The sequence below is a fragment of the Ursus arctos genome, unplaced genomic scaffold (genome assembly GCF_023065955.2).
Source record: "Ursus arctos isolate Adak ecotype North America unplaced genomic scaffold, UrsArc2.0 scaffold_2, whole genome shotgun sequence".
Taxonomy (NCBI): Eukaryota; Metazoa; Chordata; class Mammalia; order Carnivora; family Ursidae; genus Ursus; species Ursus arctos.
Genome location: NW_026622874.1, coordinates 96,636,118 through 96,655,937, shown reverse-complemented (window position 1 = coordinate 96,655,937; position 19,820 = coordinate 96,636,118). Strand labels below are relative to the sequence as shown.

The following is a 19,820-nucleotide window of genomic DNA, read 5'->3' as shown; positions in this document are numbered from 1 at the left end:
CACAGCTAGCATAGAGCCTAGTGCAGGGCCCGAATTCATGATCCTGAGATCAAGACCTGAACCAAAATCAAGAATTGGGTGCTTAACTGACTTAGCCACCTGGGTGCCCCATTATTATTATTGTTGTTGTTGTTATTGTTATTGTTGTTATTATTATTATCTTAAAGCTTTAGCCAGGGATGAGGTTCAGCAAGTTTGGTTTAGGGCAAAATCAATAAAGTAAAAATTATTTTTCATCAATTCCCGTTAGGAGGTCTGAGCTATGTTCTAACACAAAAAAATATTTCCCAGTGGATTGAAGATAAAATTTTTGACAAAAATAACAAAACAGGGATGTGGTTTGACTAGGACCCTCTGTCCTCATTAGGTGATGTTGGGCTTTGGAGGGGTAGTTGTGCGGTAGAAAGAATGATGATTTGGGAGTAAGGTAGAATCTGAAATTAGCTGATTAATCTTAAGAAAATTACTTATACTCTTGGGTCCACTGGAAGCCAGTATCCAAAATGGCCCCCTGGGATCCTCACCTCCTGGTTTCTAAGCTCTCGTGTGGTTCCCCCCCTCTTGCCCTGAACAGGGCTGACCTGTGTAACCAATAAGTTGTGGAGGGATGTGTGACTTCTGAGGCCGGGTCATAAAAGAAACTGTGGCTTCTGCCTTCCACTCGCTTTGGTCAATCACACTGGGGCCAACCAGCTGCCATGTCTTGAGGACATAAGCAGCCCTGTGGGAAGCTCCATGTGGTGAAAAACTTCCTCCTGCCTACGCACTGGCATCCATGCACTGACAGCCATGTGAGTGAGCCATCTTGGAAGCAGGTTAATCCGTTCCAGTCAAGCCTTCAGATGACCCCGCAGCCCTAGCCAGCATCTTGACTACAACCTCCCGAGAGATCCTGAGCCAGAACCACCCAGCTCTGCCCATACTCCCGACCCATAGAAACAGTAGGAGAGAACCCTTGTCTACTGTTGCTGTAATTTGCCAACTTTGGGAGGAATTTCTTACGTGTAGCCATAGATAATTAACACAGAGCCGTAGTTTTCCACCCACTGAAGTGGGGCTTAACCCAGTCCCGCGTGGCTGTGAAGAGGATCCAACGGCATGAGCCGTACAAGCAATTTAGCGCCTGTCTTGGCACACAGTAGGTGGTTAATATCTGGTGCATACTACCACCATAGCACTCCTAGATCTTCATAACACCCCTGCGATGCTTTGGACCCGTCCTCTCCAAGCCCCTGATCACAAGGGTTTTCCCACTACGCTGAGTGTACCTTCTGAGCACTAAAACTTTGTGGTTTCCCTTTGCCTTTTTTTTTTTTTTTTTTTTTGGCAAGGAAGGAGCACTTAGATGTTTAATCTGTCACAAATAAGTTAATGCCTCTAACTAACACTCCCTGTCTTCCTGCGGTAACTTCTTTATTGATCGCTCTTTCACTCCTGCTAAATGTCGCTCATTTCCTGCTCTTCTGACTCAGTTTCACTCCCAGTTCTGTACAGTATATTGTATTTTCTTAAAATGAAGGCTACTGTACGTGCAAGAAACAGCTGCGAATTCCAACTGCATTTCCTCCCTAAAGAGGTCTTCATTTACACGCTTTTTGTGCTGCGTTTATGTTCAGGAGCAAATCAGATCCTGGAGGTGCGTGACAACGTAGGGGACAATGTCTAGGGATGGTTGTGACTCACCCGTGGACCGCTGAGGTCTGCACGTGAGCCGCGTAGACCACGCAGTCATGGAAAGACTTCCTTTCCTAATGCAGTTTTCGGGTTGGGTCCATTCTCCCTTCTTGGGCCAGGCTTGAATCTGAAATTTAACCAAGGTGATTCTAGAGCCTTCCTTTGTGAATAAATGCCACCCTCATATAATGCAGGCTTAATTATTATTCACGTATGGTGAGGCCAACAGATCAGGAGAGGGTTGTCATTGAAAAGATGGTTTGTTACAGTTCCCCAGAGGGGGGTGCACCTTCCCCCCCTCTCCACCATGGTGGGGGGGATGCAGGGAAGCACCAGGGTCAGCCACAGGCAGAAGGAGGGAGGGAAACATGTGCACAAGAAACTTTCTTGTGGTTTCTGCAGGAACAGAGTGAGTATGGCAGGATGAAGAGGATTAGGCTGGCTGGTTTGAATGACTTCAGAAGCCCCCGGGTGTAGGGGCTGTCTTGAGCACATCTGGCACTTAACCCTGGGGTGATTAGGGCAGGAGGACAGTGGTCCAGAGTGTGAGTGTCCAATAAAGGTGGTGGCTGGGATTTGGGCTCCGGATTGGCTGGTTTGCATATGAAAGGCACACTCGGCAGGCTGGTAATTTGCTGTCTCTAAGAATTAGCTAGCCCGTGGGAGGGATGGTCTCTCCAGGGTATGCAAGGCCCCTAGATGTCAAAACATCAGAAACACACGGTTAATTTTAAAAAGTCCATCACTTAACATTAGTTAACATATTATCAAATGTACCTTTTGATTTTCAAGAAAGGTAACTATTTGTATAGGCTTCCTTTTTACCACTTGGTATGGATTGAAGGTTTTGTTGTTGTTTTAATACCGTATATTTAAGCCTCCTGCTAAAGGGTTCTATTTGGAGAAAGAATCATTATGCAGTGGCGTGCAGGAAAACTCAGCCCTTTCCACAGGTGGGAGAGCTGGGATTCCAAACTAATGCCTATGGTTCGGGGTATTTATGTTGAAAACACTGGCTACCTTCCATGAAATGTTTGTTCTCTTATTTGTCAGCTGATAATTCATATAGAACTTGCCTGGCGGGTACAGGTATTCAGACATGAGCTGGTGACCACTTAGCCTCATCAGGAAAGGAGTCTGGGAGGGGAGGAAGAGACTTGACCATGGATGGGGTTGGACAAAATGCCCTGGGATGTTCCTTTCATCCCGATTGTCTGGTTTGACCATACGTCTCATACATTAATCTCATTTTCTTCTTCCCTCCCAATACAGTTTACATACTGCAGTCATGTTTTAAAACATTTGGTAATTGTTTCTGCCCCAAAGGCACACTTTGATGTCTAAGTACATGTTAACATTTCACGCACCAGCCTGCCTGACCTGACCGCCGAATTCCCTTTTCCTTGTGTGACGGCCAGACTGAACGAAGACACGCTTGGGTGTGGAGCAGAGCTGAGTGGTTTTGGCAGCCCCTCTAGCAGACGTGTTTTGGGAAACAATTTTTTTCCTCTACAAAGCAGCCCAGCGACCTGAGCAGACCCATTCATTGGCCCTAATCTCATCCGAAGGCTCCCAGGAATTAACCCAAACACAAACACAGGCTGTTTCCTACATCACTTCTCTTCAAAGCACTTTACCCCCGATTGTCTAATCAAACTTCACAGCTTGCTCGGGAAGGGAAGACGGTTTTCTTCGTGTCCTGGTGCCTGCAAGGCAGGACAGCACAAGGCAATGAAGTAAGGAGCAGAAGGCAGGTTGCCCGTGCCTTTCTTCCCATTGGCCGCCTCTCGGGGAGCCCTGCTCGGTTTGGTCCCCGTCTTCTCTCTTTGAATCTCTTGGTGGATGTCTGGGGCTGGTGGTCATGGTCCTTAATCTATGAGCTAAAGGCTGCACCTGTAGCCATTGGCAACTTAGACTTTCTAGACTCTGTCTAAACCCTAGCAACGTGACTTTGGGTCTGCATAAGTTTTGTTTGAGTCTTTATAAAATAGGAATAGTAATCTGTTGTCATGGGATTCCTGGAGACATAAAAGGAGATGATGAAGACGAAGATGCTTGGCATTAATTCATAGTCAGACATGAATTCATTCAAGCAGAACAACCAACCAGCCCGGCAAACAAACCAACAGCATCATCATTATCATCTTGATCAACAACAACAGAGTGATTTGATCCAATCGGCTCTCTGGCCATCAGAAAAAGATCACGACAAAACAGACTGGAGCTTTGCTGTCCCCGACTGTCGTTGGGGTGGGTGGCTGTGCGAGGCAGTGATGGGTGCGTGGGGACTTAGTGCTCCGCAGCCCGAAAGCCTGAGCTCAGAGCTCGGCTTCACCGCTTCCCGGGTGGGTGATCCTGGGCCAGTTATGTAACTGCTTTGTGCCTCAGTTTTTCTGCCCATAAAATGGCACCATAAAAGTAGCACTTGCTTTGTAGGAGTGTGGTGAGGATAGACGGGCTAACTCACCCAAGGAACTCTGCTCGGTTCCTGCCACCTGGGCAGGGCTCCATCCCCGTCAGGCTTTATAACTGTGCAAACCTGGCCCAGCTCCTCCCTGGTACTGTTTCGTGGACCAGGCTTTCTCCATAGGCATGAAAAATTGCAGAGACGGGCATTAAGATCACTACAAATTAGAACCATGGGGGAGACAGAAAGTGGCTTGATTGGGTCGGTCATGTAGTTCCGTCAAATGTAAACCGACTAGCTAAATACCCGTCCTGCAAAAAAAAAAAAAAAAGTGTGCTTGTATGAAGATTAATATGTCAGGACGCGATTCCTTTGAATGGCCCTCACCAGCTTTGGGCCATGGCAGAGCTGGACAGGGAGCTGGGCTGCAGGACAGACAACAGATCATAATCAAAGGCATGCTCTCTCCCACCTGGACGGCGGGAGAAACCAGCCAGCCCCCCAGGACGGTCAGATGTGTGGCCCCCGGGGGAAAACGAGGCATGTGGAGGGTCAACTCCACAGCTCTCCAGTTATCAGCCAGTTACTAGGAAAGGCTGGAGAGGTTTGGCAAATTCTTGTCTGAAAAGAGACTTTTTGACCCAACTGAAGGCTCTCGAAATGATGAAGGAGATTCATCAAATTGTTTCTGGCAAAGACCATGAAAACGTGAGAATTTAACTGAAATTAGGAACGTGTGAAAATGGACCAGACAACCGGAGGGGATTCTTAGCATCCATGTGGGGTATGTTACAAGGCCAAGGAGAAGCTGAGGAGCAAGAGACAGGAACGCTTTGGCCACCAAGTAGCAGTGATGGGAGCGCAAGGAACCTCGGGGGAGAAAACCATCTGTACGAATGGTGCTGAGGTCAGCCAGCATTTGCTGAGTCCCTGGTCGGTGCCACACCCAGTTTAAAGCACTTCATGTCAATCACCTCGTTTAAAATGATCAACAACCTAATAGGTAGTTAGTCTTACTTCATTTCTCCTTTATAAGAAGGTAGAGCCAAGGCACAGAGACTAACCTGTTCCCAGCCCTCCAGGATTTGAACGGAGGCTATGTGATGCCAGGACCCGACTCCACACCATTCCCCTGAACCACCACCTTGGTGGGGCCATCACGAAGGTGAAAAGTATGTCACTTGGTGGCTTGCCAGGGGATCTTGATCAGGGGAGCAAAGCAAGCTGGTACCAGTCTGTTCCATCTCAGAGGGAAAGCTCTAGACCCTTCAAAGGGGAAGAAAGCACACAGACCTCGTCTTCCTCCTCCCCCTTCTTCTTAACTTGTTAAGATAGACAATTTCAAATATATACCCATAATCTGCTCCAACAATTATCAGCCATTTTCAATCTCATTTTATCTACCATCATTTTCTTCTTCTGCATTATTTTGAAGCAAATTCCAGACATCATGTCGTCTCACCAGTACACACATATGTTGAACAGATTGGGGATTTAAAGAAAGCCATAACCGCCATGTCATTATCGTACCTAATAAAATGAACAACGTTGCTTAATATCAGCCAATATCCAGTCCATATTCAGATTTCTCCGATTGGCTTAAAAATGTTTTTATGGTGGATTTGTTCAAACCAAAATCTAAACTAGGGCCACCCATTGTATTTGGCTGTCAGAGATTTTAAGTCTCTCTCTTTAAGAACAAAACAAGGGGCTCCTGGGTGGCTCAGTCGGTAAAGCGTCCTACTCTTTATCTTGGGGTCATGAGTTTAAGCCTTGGGAGGGGGGTTCTGCCCTGGGCATGGAGTCTACTTAAAAAAAAAAAAAAGTAACAAAACAAGAAAAACCCAACCTTTTAATTTTGGAGCAACTTCTGTTTCAAAGAAAAGTTATAAAGCCAGTACTGACTTCCCCTGTACATTTCATCCGGTTTTCCTCCATGTTAATATGTTACACAACTATGGTACATTTCAAAAGTAAGGAATTAACATTGATCTGTTACTATTGTCTAAACTTTAGTTTACTGGAATTTCATCCGTTTTTCTACCAAGGTCCTTTTTCTGTCCCAGGATCCAGTCCAGGATCCCACATTGCATTTGATATGTGCCTTGTTATCTTTAATGGTCCACATTCTTTCTTTCTTCAGGCTATTGATGTTGGGAGAAGTTGTTTGGGTCAACTGGCCCATAGAATGCCCTGCATTTGGACTTTGCCGAGGGCTTCCTTCTGGTGTTTGACTTGTTCCTCTGTCTCCCATATTTCCTATGAATTAACGGGTGGGTGTAGAGGCTTGATTAGATTGAGGCTCCATTTTTTTTTTAAAAAGGGAGGAATTCTTTGTGGGTGGTGCTTTTTATTTCCTGCTGCATTACATTACGTGGCACATAATATCTGGAGGCCCCACTTTCAGTGAGTTCTGGAGGATCTTTTATTTTTCTTTCTTTTATTTTTTTTAAGGTTTTATTATTTGAGAGAGAGAGAGAGAGAGAGAGCACATGAGCTGGGGCAAGGGACAGAGGAAGAGGGAGAAGCGGGTTCCTGACCTTGGGGTCCACCCCAGGACCCTTGAGATCATGACCTGAGCCAACGGCAGACGCTTAACAGACTGAGCCACCCAGGCGCCCCGATTTTGAATTTTCCAACAGCCACATTCAAAACATTTAAGAGAAACAAGGACAATCAATGTTAACAATTTTATTTATCCCAGTATATAAAAAATGTGATCATTTCAACATTAGAACGAATGTAAAAGTTACCAGTGAGATAGTTTACATTCTTTTTATTTATTGAAGATTTTAAAATTATTTTTAAGTCATCTCTACACATAACACCCCGAGATCGAGTCGCACGCTCCGCTGACCCAGCCAGCCAGGTGCCCCCATCACATTCTTCTTAGAATTTGGAGCTGATTCTTCAAAGCCTGGTATTTATGCTACACCTGCAGTCCATCTCGCTGTGGACCAGCCACCTCTCAAGAGCTCGACAGCCGAGCGTGCTGGTGGCCACGGCAAGCAGTCAGCGGGTTTCGGGGGATTCTCTCTAATTCTCTCTAATCTGCTCCCTCATCACCACCTCGGCTCATCTTCCAGCTGCGCTCCGATCGCATCCCTGCGAGAGCCTCTCCATCAGCTTTCCACCTCCAGCCTTCCTTGGTCTTCTTTGGTCTGCCTTCTGCAGCCAGAGCTTCCTAAACGCAAACCAGACTGCTCCTGGCCTTTGTTTAAACTCCATTGGGGTTGCTCCATCCCCTGTGAATGGAGCAACTTTGGCTCCCAGGGATGTGTCCCTGCTGGTGCAGCCCAGCCGGCCTCCCCTCTGGCTCTCGCTCACGTCTTCCCTGCTTAGCTACCTCTGGTACCATTCCCTGTGGGTTCACTTCTCTGTCTCCCCGACTCCTTAGGACAGGGACTGAGCCTTTCGCCTCTGGGTCCTGGGCACCAAGCCCCAAACAATCTCACCTTAGCTGCTACAATTTCCCGACCCTGTGTATGTGCTCTGGGATTTATGTATATAACAGGAAGCAGTGACAGATGATTCTAGAAAGGTAGCTTGGGGCCAGGTTGTGAAGGACTTTGAAGGCCAGGTTAAGGAGAGTTCAGACTTTATTCTGTAGGTAATGGGGAGCCATTGTGGGTGTTTGAGGGAGAGCAGCCAGGGCAGGGGATGAGTCTAAGAGGGACTTTTGGCCTCAGGCTTAAAGTGAGATCAAATCCAAATCCCTGGCATCCCCTACAAAGGCCTGGAAGGGAACGACATGATCTGCTTTCTAGAACCATCTTTTCTGAAGGCCACTTAGGGATGGGTTGGAGGGAGGAAGTGAGGCAGAGAACAGCTCATGTTGAGCTTCTGTAGGTGAGTGCCTTGTCTAATATTATATGTAAGGATGTATGTAGCCATGAACTTTCCTAGTGACCCTCGGTGAGAATACCCTTTTGGAAACTGCAGTTCAAGAAGGTTAGGATAGTTGTCCCCAGCACCCCATAGTGTCTGAGCTGGGGCCCCGCTGGGCCTGGATGCATGCAGGCGGTAGGGAAGCCTCTCTGTAGCACCAACGGGTGCACCCCAGACTATGGGGCAGCTTCCCCACGGAGGAACCTCTCTGGGTGGCTCGGTGCCCACAAGCAGATCAGATGGAAAATGCCTCCAAGGGGAGCCAGACGCCAGCACAGGGCTTTGAAACGAAACAGGTTACTTACTTTGACCCCCCTGCTCCCCTACAAGATCTAAAAACAAAAAATTTTTTCCCTTGGAGCTTAGTTAATACACAATATTACATGGATTTCAGGTGCACAACAGTGATTCAACAGTTATAGACACTATGAAATAGTTACCCTCTGTCCCCATGCATAGTTATTGCGGTATTACTGACTATATTCCCCATGCTGTACTTTTCCTCCCTGTGACTTATTTATTTTATAGCTGGAACTCTGTGGCCCTTAATCCCCTTCCCCTCTGTCGCCCCCCTCTCCACTCCCCTCTGGCAACCACCAGTTGCTCGCTCTCTCTCTCCCCATAAGACTCTGATTAAATTGACACGGTCTTCTGGTTACAACCCGTGCCTTAGCTTTCATAATGCCTTAATTTTAAAACCCTAGAATTAATTTTTGGCTCTCCTTAGCATGAAGAGCTTTCCCCCAAAGCCTTTAATTCTCCAGCCCCTGATTTTTCCAATCAAAGGAAACTCTACGGGACTTTCATGGTCTTAATTAATGACTCTCTAATCAGAGTTCCACTCTGTCTGCTTTATCTCCTCTAGCCCCCCTTCTCCCCCTGGTTTCTCAATGAAGGGCTTATCTAGCACTTGTTTTGACTTCAAACAGACACTTCATAATAGTAAATGGCAATACGGGTTTTATCAAGTGGAGCAACCTTTTCATTCTCTTTCTTCTGGGTCTTAGTATCAAAGCCACCCTTAGGGAATATGGCCTTCCTTCCTGTCTGGTTTTCAGCAAAACATGCCTTCCCAGCAGCCCCGGGGAAGGTGTTTCAGATTATGCGCCACGGAGACTTCCAGGGTAAATCTTTCTAAGGTGACGGCGGGCTGATATTCCCAAGGCTATCTGGAAGCTTTTAGTTTGAGCGTTGTACCTGACAATCCTTGCTTCGGGAGTTTGGATAGAGAGTGGGGAGAGGGGCAGGCACCAGAACGTCTTGGAACGAATGGCAGGTTCCTTCTTTGGTCTGGTCATCCACAGGACCCACCTGCCATTTCCATCTGTGGTTCTCTTTTTCTTTGTCACACATAAAGAAATTAAAAACACACAGCAAACAGTTGTTGCCCGGGGGCCAAAACTTGCGTGAATGTCCTGCAGATGCTGCCCCTGGGAGGGCAGCTTGGCCCCCAGTTCTCCTCCTCCTGGGGGCGTGCGGGAAGTCAGCACGCGTGTGGTACCCGGGGTGTGCGCCTTCCGCTGCATCCCAGCCTCCCCACCCCGAGCCCTTGGGCACCGCACATGATCCTGCCCTTCCCGGTCACCGTGCTCCGTCACCATGCTCCGGCTCCCTGTGCCCTCCCTGCCTCCCGGCTTTGCCCAAATCTCCCCTCTCGCGAGTCCGCATGGATTTCCCTGCCACCAGACCTCCTAGTCTCCTCTGAGGGGCACCAGGGACATGTTCCTTCGTTTGCATCCTTCCTAACGGTGCTTTAAGTCCAGCGGAGGGTGAAACTGATGTCTGACCTGGCTGGCCACCTCCGGGGCCTAAGCACAGAGCCTCCCCTGGGCCCCTGGGTTCGTCCTGCATTAGGGTCTGCTCAGTGAGAGCGACAGACACAGCTGGTCCAGCGAAAGAGAGGGACGTGACCCAGATCCTGCAAAAATGCAGCCGGACAGGCACCAGAAGGGGCAATCTTGCCTGTAGGAGATAATTTTCTAACCGCCTCTGTGGGGCCAAGGACCCTTTTGCACTAAGCCATACCCCCTCATCTCTCTTGGCCCAGAAGTGGCGTGGTCCCTTCTGCTCAAGCCTACTGGCCAGAGCTAGTCGCAGGGCCCTGCCCAGCTGCACGGGGGGCTGGTGAGGGAGGTCTTCTCTGTGCCAGGAGAGGACAGCAGATCCAGACGTTGGTGAGCACAGTGACATCTACCAGACTTACTCAGGCCCATTTGGGGGAAATTCCGCCATCCGATAGCTGCTTTTCTTGCCCCGAAGGCCTAGAATCAGTCTCCACTTACTCACCTGACTCACGAAGTTCTTCCTCATGTTCAACTGATCTTGTCCATCCATCGGCCTCCAATTTCTCCTTGAGGCTCAAAGAACAAGTTTATTTCCTTTTCCCTGCATGACTTGGGAGATCGGGATCACTTCCTGCTGGTCTTCCCTCCTCCCAGTCCAGCATCCCTCCCGCGGCCACTCCTACCTGCTCTGGGCAGGGCTCCGCATCACAGAGCCTCAGCTCGGGCCCTTGTGGGCGCCACATCACGATGTGGGGTCACTGTGTCTAAACACCCCACAGTCTTCATACCTGCACGAGGGTAACGCTGGTACGGCCAACACTCTTGTGGGTGTTGCCTCTTCCTCATTTTATAATTTCAGTCCCCTGCAATGGACTGTATGTTTCTGCCCCCCAACCCCAGTTCATTCAGTGAGGTCTTCGCCCCGAGTGCCGTGGTATTAGGAGGTGGGGCTTTGGGGAGGTGCTTAGCTCACGAGGGTGGAGCCCTCCCCGAACAGGACTAGTGTCCTCTTAAAAGCCCCTGCGGGCTCCCTTGTCCCCTCTGCCATGTGAGGACACAGCGAGAAGATGGCCATGCATGAACCAGGAAGCGTCCCTCCTCTGTCACCAAGTCTGTCAGCACCTTGATCTTGGACTTCCAGCTCCCAGAACTGTAAGGAATAAATTTCTGTTGTTTCTAAGCCCCCTAGTCAATGGTAATCTGTTATAGCAGCGGACGGAGCCCACGAAGGCATCCCCTTTCGTTCTTTATCACAGAGCCACCTCGGTAAGCTCTTTGGGAGGCATTGCTTGAGCTGTGGCTGTATCAGGGAGCAAACCGATCGCCACATGAGCTGGACTCCTGGCGTTGCGACTGGGCAGACTCCCTATTTTTGGGGTGTTTTTTAGGTTTTGTTTTCGACCCTTTGTTTGGTTTGTTTTCCTTTCGCACTTCTGTTTGAGATCATGGGCTCTCGCGATGGGCATCCCATTTGCTATCTTCCGACCGTCTACATCACGGCCAGTGTTTGGGGAAACAGGTAGGCTTACACCTGCAGGTCTGCTGGGCAAAGAAGAGACCCCTTTTAAAGGGCCTGGCTGGACGCCTGGGCGGGGGGTGTGCAGGGAAAGAAGAAAAATTCAGGGTTTGAATCTTCCAGAATGTCCACGCTTTGCTCATGTTCTGGCCTGGCCAAGGACACAGAAAGCTTGGACAGAACAAAGAAGCCCTTCTGTTGTGACCATCCCGCTACCTTGAGTCAACCCAGCCCATTTCTGGGCTGTCCTGGGATCCGGAACAGCTGGGATTCGGGGCTGCTGGAGAAAACGGTGCGAAAACCGCTCCGGTCCTGCATTGCCTCCCTGAACTTCTGGGGGGGGGGGGGGCGGATTCTGCAGAATCCATGTCCAATAGGGCACTCGGGGGGAGGGGGAGATTTCTGTTTTCGATTAACAGGGGGATTTATCATGCCAGAAGGTCAATATTTACCTTGGCTTCGGCTTGATGAATATTTACTTCTCCGTTCAGGGGCTCATTCTGCTGACTCCAGCAGAACTGAAGATCTGCTTTTTGTCTGCAGAAGAGGATGCTGACTGATATTTTCTTATCAGGAAGGCCTGGTAACAGCTGCGGTGGAGCCCCCTCGTCAAGTGTGTGTGTATATGTGTGGGGGGTTGTCTCCTTCCACCAAGAAATCTGATCCCTCTTTGTACAAACAACCCGTTTTTTTTAAGGCACTTTTGAACTCACGAAACAAGGAGAGCGCAGGGTCCTGGACAAATCGCTTCCCTCAACTCCTTGTCTGAACAATGGGGATTCTGAGAACCCTGCCTGTCCATGTCAGGGTTGTGGAGACAGTGGGGGCGCTCTGTAAAGCCCCGCCCATCCTCATTTGTGGGGTTTTCGTTGTATTGAGGTTGGGAGGGGCGGTTAGGTGGTTGCCCAAGGTCACCAAGGACGAGAGGAGGAAGAAGCCAACACTGCAGACAGGGTCCCAGCTCTAAGCCCTTATGGCTCAATTTCTTGGGCTCTTGGCTCACTGCCTCTCCCGAAGCGTTAGCGCGTATTTGGGGGTGCCACAGGCACGGCTATGGACTATCGAGAGAAGTGCTTGTGTGGAGCGCTGACAAGGCCAGCTAATCAAGTCTAATGATTGAGTTCTAAGGGTATGGCCTGGCTCTTTATTTCGGGTGCTCACACCTTCCCACTGTTGCCATCCACCACAAATACGTTTTATCTAAAAAAAAAAAAAAAAAACCACACAAATTGCACATTCTACACAATGATATCCCCATATTTGTTTTATTTTTTATTTTAAATTTTTTGTCTTTTTAAAAATTTTAAGCGGGCTCCTCTCCCAACGTGGGGCTTGAACTCAAGACCCTGAGATCAAGAGTCAGATGCTTTACCCACTGAGCCAGCCAGGCGCCCCTCCCATGTTTGTTCTAAAATAAAGTTTTGTTTTAAATTGTTGGGCATGGAATAAGACATAAAGGTTTATCCTGGGGCTCCAAGAGTCGTCTGAGAAAGCTCCGCACATTCTGGGATATGAGCCTCCTGGTCAGGCCCACCCCGGGGTTTGAGAAGGGTGGTGGTCTTCAATTTTATCCCTCACCAAAGCCTTGCAAATTATCACAATTAACATTTAGTGAGCATTAGAAGGTGTTACCCACAGCATTCAGACACTACATGTAAATAACTCATTAAATTCTTTTAGCAAACCCATACATTAGGTGCTGTTATTATTACTGATTTTACAGATGAGGGTGCTCAGAGAGGTTAGGTATCGTGTCCAAGGTCACACAGCTGGAACTTGTTGGAGTTGGGCTCACTCACTGGTGTTCCCTTTTGGGGAGTTTAGAGTATGATGCCATGAACCCTTCTCCATTCTTCTCGGCTCGCATGGCCCTGCTGGTGGGGAGGGGCGTGCAGCAGCTGAAAATCTTGCCTACAGGAGTGAGAGCTTAAAAAGCTTGGGTATATCCACAGCTGCCTTGGAGAGGGGAGTGGAGGGTGAAGGGAAAAGTGAGTTACTGAAGACCAGAACTGGAAAGATCTTCAGGGACAAGCCAATCCACTTTTCACTTTATAAATAAAGACGCCGGGGAGGACCAGCGAGGGCAGTTTACTCCAGGTCATCAGCAAGTTAGTGGGGGAGCCAGGAGCAGACCTGGGACTTCTGGGTCTGGCTGGTGGGGGGGACATCATATTTCTCTTCTTGATTTTATGCATCTTTGTCTTTTTATCCCTTACCATCTAAATGGAACTTCCTCTTGTTTGCAGAACATGTGTCCGAACTGTTGGCTGCCTTTTGCCACTTTAAAACCTTACTAAAGAATAGTGCAGTCGCCCTGAAGGGAACAACCATGTTCTCTGCTTCTCTACCAGCCTTTACCACATGCCGCACGGCGCGGGACACACAGAAGTTGCCTGGTACACGGTCATGGGGCCAGACTGAACTGACTGTCCTAGATATGATGGGGAGGACCAAACTCAGACAACTGCCCAGTCCTGAAGCTGCTGGGATGAATTCATTCTTTTCCTACAGCTTTTCATCCTAAAAGAATCCTGCGGAATACGGAACAGTGTTATCCCGTCCTCTCCTAGGTCCCTCTAGCTGGGGTGCAGCTTGTGGCCCTGGGGGAAAAAAATGACTTTAAGATAAAAAGGAAATTCTTAAAAAAAAAAAAGTCTTGTTCTCTTACTGTCATGCCTGCAGCATAAAAGTCATTTACAATCACGTGGAATTTCTCTTGTCTCATTCTGAAAGTAAAGGAGAGGAAGAAGAAAGACAGAATGTTTACAAATTCCTGGGAGATGGGGAATGACCTCATCACTCACTGGGAGTTAGCCAACTGTCCAGGGAGCACAGATCAGTTTTGGGGGAGGCCCTAAAAATCCCCTGATACCCCACATTCTCTGACTCTTTTAGGTCTTGAGAGAGGGATGGAGGGCAAGATGAAAAGGAAGTCGTCCTAGGTCCAAGTGACACTTATGGGCTGCCTACCCTGAAATGGACTCATCCATCCTGAGTCTTGTTCGGAGACTTGGGAAGTGTGGGTGGGAGTGCCATTGAAAAGCCCTGGGCAGGATTTGAGGGTACTGAGTGGCGAAAGAGGGGGTAGAAAGTGGGGGAGAGGGTGAAGTGGTTTGGATATGACATTTTGGGGTATGTACCCAAGGGGGTACCTATGGGATATGTAAGCAAGAGGGCAAAAGCCACTGGAGTGGGCCTTTCCGGCCACATTGCCAACAGCATCCTCCTGTCTTCCTGTAAAAACAATCCCACAATTCTGCAAAATGTATTGCAATCCATTAAGCACTTCCATATTGGATGGCTTCTCTCCAGATTTACCACATTTTACAGACTAGGAGCTCCCCACTGTGAACAGGGCCAGAGGCAGCCTCAGGGCCTCTGCGGGCCCTTAGTATGCTTTGGCGGGGAATTAGAAAGACTCCCAACCTGGGGAGTGGGGCACAGGCTGGATTCGGGTCCTACCTGTCTGTTGCATGAGGTACAATGCCGTGGGTATCCAGCAGCCCAGAAGAGACCAACCTGGGGCCAGGTTGGTGGGCTCAGCTTGTCCATCTGTAAAAGGTGGGAGGTGGGATTGTATTAGATCTCCCCTCCGTCCAGCTATGTTCCAGATCCAATACCTCACGAATCCGCGATTCCAGAAACAACTCCTCACCCCAAATCCAGCGCTTTCCTCGTTCTGTGTTCCGTGCGACAGCTCACCTTGGAGGTCGAGGTGCAGGGTGGAGGTGAAAGGGAAGAGGATTCTAGGAAAGCCTGGGCGAGCAATTGTTTGGTCCAAAGGGTCCTGGACCAGGACCACGTTATTTTTCGGCTTAATTCCTGTGAGCCTCGGTTTCCCCCTCTGAAAAATGGGAACAGCGCCACCTAATACAGAAAGCAATGTTGTGGGGACTAAACAACTTTGCCCAGGGGACATCGCCTGGCACAGAGTGGGTGCCCCACGAGCGTTTGGGGACCCGAACAGGACTTGGTTGGGAAGGTTCTAGAGTGTGTGCGCGCGGACGCGGGAGCAAGGTCTGGCTTTCCGGGCACGCGGCTCCCGGACCCCCGGCTCTGCAGCCACTGGCTCCTCCTCGGCCGCGGACCGCCGAGGGTTAACGAAAAAACCCCACGCCCCCTTTGACGGCGCAGAGCCCACCTCGCCGAATTTGAAAAGGCGGCCCTGGTGAGGCGTGGGCGCCCCCCCCAGAAACTTCCAACTCCCGGCCGGGCTCCGCTCGCTCGCCGGCTGCCTCGCTCTGCTCCCGGCGGGGGCCGCGGGTTCGGTCCGGCCGCGGGTGCGCTCCCGCCTGTCCTCCCGCCCGGGCTCCGGGTCCCCGCGGGCGGCCGCGCAAGATGAAGCTGGCTCTCCTCCTGCCCTGGGCGTGCTGCTGCCTCTGCGGGTCGGCGCTGGCCACCGGCTTCCTGTACCCCTTCCCGGCCGCAGCCCTGCAGCAGCACGGCTACCCCGAGCCGGGCGCCGGCTCCCCCAGCAGCGGCTACGGGAGCCGCCGGTGAGTAGCGCGGGGCTGCAGGGCCTGGGCGGGACGGGGGCGGGGGGGGGGGGACGCTGGGGGTCCTGGGCGGGTGGGGGCTGGGGACGCGGGCCGGTCCGGGGCTGCGGATCCAGGCGGTCGGGGGCTGGGGATCCGGGGCAGTCGAGGATTGGGGGCTGCAGGCAAGGGGCTGCGGGGCGGGGGACGCCGGGCGGTGTGTGTGTGTGTGTGTGGGGTGGAGCGCTGGGCCGTGGGGCTGCGGACGCGGCGTGGTGGGGGGCTGGGGGCTCGGGGCCGAGGGTCCGGACGTGCGGGGCCCGGACTGAGGTGGTCTCGGGCCGCGCCCACCCTCTCTCTTCCTTTCTTTGCTCTCCCAACCTTCGCCCCTTCGGCTCCCGGCTCCGAGTGAGGGTGGCTGAAACCTGCGGCGGGGGCGCGCGGAGGGGCGACCGTGGCCCGCTGGGGCTGGGTGGCTCAGTCCCCGGTGTTTACCGGCTCACGTGGCTCCGCCGCGCTCACCTGCGCGGCCGCGGCTTTGTGTCGGGGACCAGGTTCCCGGGTTGCCAAGGCCGAGCGTCCGGGGCTCCCGCCTCTCCTGCCGGCTGCCCAGGGACACCAGGAGGACGATTCCGTCCCGTCTGGGGGACTGCGCCTCCCCAGCCACCTGGGGACGTGGAACCCGGCCCGGATCGGATGGACCCGCGGTGGGGCGGCAGAAGGAGCTAGGTCACCGAGCCCAAGGTGCCGGGACGCGCCGGCGGCCTCCTCCTCTGCCGGCAGGTGGCGCCCTCGCCACCCCCCGGGACGGTTGGGGCAGCGTCTCCTCCCCGCGCGGTTGAATTCCCCCCGAAAACGAGTAAGCACGCGAGGAAAAGTTGCCAAACGCCTCATTTACGGAGCTCACTCGAATTTAGCTTTTCCTCATTTAATAATTACAACTCACGCGGCTGTCCTAGCTCTCTAGAGCACACAACGCGCCGCCGTTCGTACCTTCCACGCCTTTTGATCCTAAAACTACGCCAGGGGTACCTATTACAGCATCATCTTTCCTTCAAGTGAGGAAGTTGAGCCCCAGGGGGAGGTCCCCAACTTTGTGGCAACTCAAGACTGATCTTCTGTCGGCTTTCTCCAAATCCTGAGCTTTCTGCCGCACCGCTCGGCTTGTTATTATGGAAGAAGCAAGAGACAGGTCCCAGTTCTTTCTCCTCGGTGATAGTTATTTACCAAACCCGGGAGAGCTACCAGGACGAATCCTGGCAATGTCTTACAGCCCCGGGGAACAGGGATGCTTGGTGCTGGGCGGGCTGTACACTCCGGGGCTGGGTAAGGCGAGACTCCGAAAGGCAAAAAAGTACTTCTGGAAAACTTTGGATACAATTTGATTTCCCTCATTTTGTTTGGAAATACTTCCAAACATGGCTTCTATTAGTATTATTCTCCAAACACCCACAGTAGTGCGGCCTCTGCACGCTTCCATATGAGAGGAGTCTGAAAAAATAAACTTTTCAAGTTGTAGGATGATTTGTATAACATGATCTCATTTAGGAAAAAAAATATTCTGATTTATGGGTGTGTAAATGCCCAGAAATAAAGCTTGTAGGCAAACATTTCTTGCAGGGACCTGTATGAAAAGCCCAGAGGCCGGAGGGCAGGGGTGGACTTTCATTTTCTCCCTCCCTTGACTTGGGTCTTGTTAGCATCTTTTACCAGGAGCATATATTCATGTATAATTTTTGTAATTAAAAAGTGTGGGAAGGAAAATCCAAAAACGCTCCCGCAGGGTGGAACGTCTGTGCTAGGGAAGAGCCAGAGGTGAGGTCCCTGAAGGAAGCGAGTGAATGGGGACGGGCATCCCGGCGTTTCGTGGGCTGGAACTTGGGGGCCGCCACAGAAACTTGGAAGGATTGTTGCAGCATAAAAAAAAAGAGGCCCAAACAGTGGTAATCTTCCAGAACTCTTTCTACCAGGATGGGAGCCGGGAGAAGGTATAATTAGGTTTAGGGAGGATCTGGATGAATCTGTGGAAAACGGATTCCTGAATAGGATACTGGGAGGTGTTAAGGAGGCTTGGGGCGGGTTCCAGATGCTGGAGATTGACGCTCGGGAGCGTAACTGAATCCTGCCATGCATGGCCTAGTGTGGCCATAGCGGGCTTGAGCCGGCCTGGTGTCACACGGTCCCGTGTCTCATGAGCGATCAGTCGCAGGTGGCCTGTGTCCTGAAATTCAAAAGCCCCAGAAGCAGAGGGCTTGGGAGACAGCGTTTGGCCCAGTGCCCTTCACGGCCTTGGCCTCGGCTTTGGCTCTGTGTGTGGATTGGTCTCAGTCGATGGGCCAAGTGACAGAGCTGTTTCTTGACAAATAGTCTTCCTTTAACTTCATGCTATTGCTCCTGTTGGCATCTGATTTTTGGATGTGGTTTGTATTATCCTTTGTGTGTGAGTGCCCACGTCCAAGCCTATGCCTGCCCTTCTGGGTCTGGCCTGTGCTGGGGGCCCCTCGCCTAACCTGGGCTGCTCTGCTCTGCTCCCCTTTGTCAGAAGCCCAGGGTGGACCCCTCTGCTTAAGCAATTTTGGTAAAAAAAAAAAAAAAAAAAGAAAAAAAAAGAGGACCCCCACTTCCTCGGAGGATTGTTTCCAGTAGAACCTATCAGCTCTGCATATGGGCCACTAATGCTTTTTGCCGGCCATAGAGCTGTTCAGGGGCCAAATCCAAGCTGAAGGGAAATGCAGCATTCGTCCACCTACAGGGCTGCACTAAGAACGGGGGCCCCCAATCCCCTGCCTCAGTTTCTCCATCCTACCCTAGTAAGCATAATGCATTTGTGAAACTCTTTAAAGTATGCACATTTCCCTCAGTTCCCTTTCTCCTCGCCTCCTTCCCTCCTTCCCTTTTCTGCCACAGATATTTTCTGGGGTGTTTTGTCTGTTGTCTCCTCCTCAGCTCTATCTCCAGACCTAAAGGGGCCAGAGCAGCAGCGAGTGATTGGGGCACAAGGATGGAGACCTGATGAGGGGTTCTATGCCTTATCTGTGTTGTAGGTCTCCCAGCTGGAAGAAGAAGAAGTTTTAATCTGGATAAATGATACATTTTATATTTCCTATTAATTTTTGGAGCGGAGGTGTTCTTCTGACTAGGGGAAAACAGAAGAGATGTGGGACCTGCCCAGATTTCAGCAGAGGAAGGAATAAATACGTCCGGAGAGTGGGTTTTTGGGGCGGGGGGACCAGGGACAAAGCTGTTTTTTGCTTTTCCCCTGAAGAAGAGAGCTCATTCCAGAAACCGCTTACTCTCGTGTAGGGCCCGAGGCACGAGAACAAACGGAGCCCATACACCGTAGGGCTAAATGTCTACATGTTATGACTCAAGCTAACGGATGGCTCAGTAAGTGGGTTCTGTCCACCAACCTTGAGGAGCGTACCTTCTCAGATAGCCGGGTCAATGAGGAATTCATAGGTGCCATAGAATTCTGTTCTGGAAAATGGCGAGGCTTGTTGGGAGCCTCCACGTGCAAGGCGCCAAGAGCAGGAAGGGCGTGCAGATGCTGGGCTTGCAGCACGGGTCGGACCTTGTTCGGCCGTCCCCACTGTGGTCAGGATGGAGTCTGAGCTGCTCAGCCACATGTCTGAGCCTTGGCTCACACTGCCGCCCTCTGGCCCCCTGGCCCCCTGTGCCATACCTAGGCTGCCCCTCACCCTCCAGCCCCACGGCGCGTGCTGGTGCTCTCACTCTGGGTCGCACCTTTAGTGATGCTGATACTAATGAATGAGGAATATTCCCCAGCCTGTGGCCTGTTCCATCCTCGTGGCTTTACCCGCATGAACCTGTCATCCTTGCCACCCGCTCACTCCTCACCCCTCCCCACTCTACCATTATTCTGAGCACCGGGATATCCAGGTGTGTGGCTCACCAAGGCCCTGCGTTACTCTAGGCCTCCGCTCCCCTCCCTTCCCCTTCCCTTCCCCTTAGCCACTATCCGTGGCCTTGTGCCTTGCCAGGCTCTCACTTCCCCGCAGGAACCTCCTCACACCTCAATATATCTCTCTCATAAATTCATAAATTCTGGATGCAGC

At 51.0% G+C, this 19,820-nt stretch overlaps 1 protein-coding gene and 2 long non-coding RNA genes across 7 annotated transcripts in view; 2 read left to right on the top strand and 1 right to left on the bottom strand.

The window, feature by feature from the left end:
* Window positions 1–10,752: 10,752 nt before the first annotated feature.
* On the top strand, window positions 10,753–13,970 carry LOC123001967 (uncharacterized). Of its 3 annotated transcripts, none has more exons than XR_008960511.1 (5): window positions 10,753–10,905; window positions 11,142–11,272; window positions 11,377–11,561; window positions 11,761–11,882; window positions 13,516–13,970. It is a non-coding gene; the product is annotated as an uncharacterized LOC123001967 (long non-coding RNA). The 3 variants fall into 3 exon arrangements; XR_006411384.3 differs by having other exon boundaries at window positions 10,759–10,905; window positions 11,393–11,561; window positions 11,761–11,886; XR_006411383.3 differs by having other exon boundaries at window positions 10,760–10,905; window positions 11,393–11,561.
* On the bottom strand, window positions 12,529–15,256 carry LOC123001968 (uncharacterized). The gene is made up of 3 exons (XR_006411386.2): window positions 14,925–15,256; window positions 14,732–14,821; window positions 12,529–13,995 (listed from the first exon to the last, which is right to left on the bottom strand). It is a non-coding gene; the product is annotated as an uncharacterized LOC123001968 (long non-coding RNA).
* Window positions 15,257–15,394: 138 nt separating this feature from the next.
* The window catches only part of COL26A1 (collagen type XXVI alpha 1 chain), a 144,352-nt gene continuing 139,926 nt past the window's right edge, over window positions 15,395–19,820 (top strand). For all 3 annotated transcript variants that reach the window (XM_044390203.3, XM_026515528.4, XM_048224809.1), the window contains exon 1: window positions 15,395–15,765. In XM_044390203.3, coding sequence (XP_044246138.2) covers window positions 15,608–15,765 — 158 coding nt within the window. In that variant the 5' untranslated portion in view covers window positions 15,395–15,607. The remainder of the gene's footprint in view (window positions 15,766–19,820) is intronic.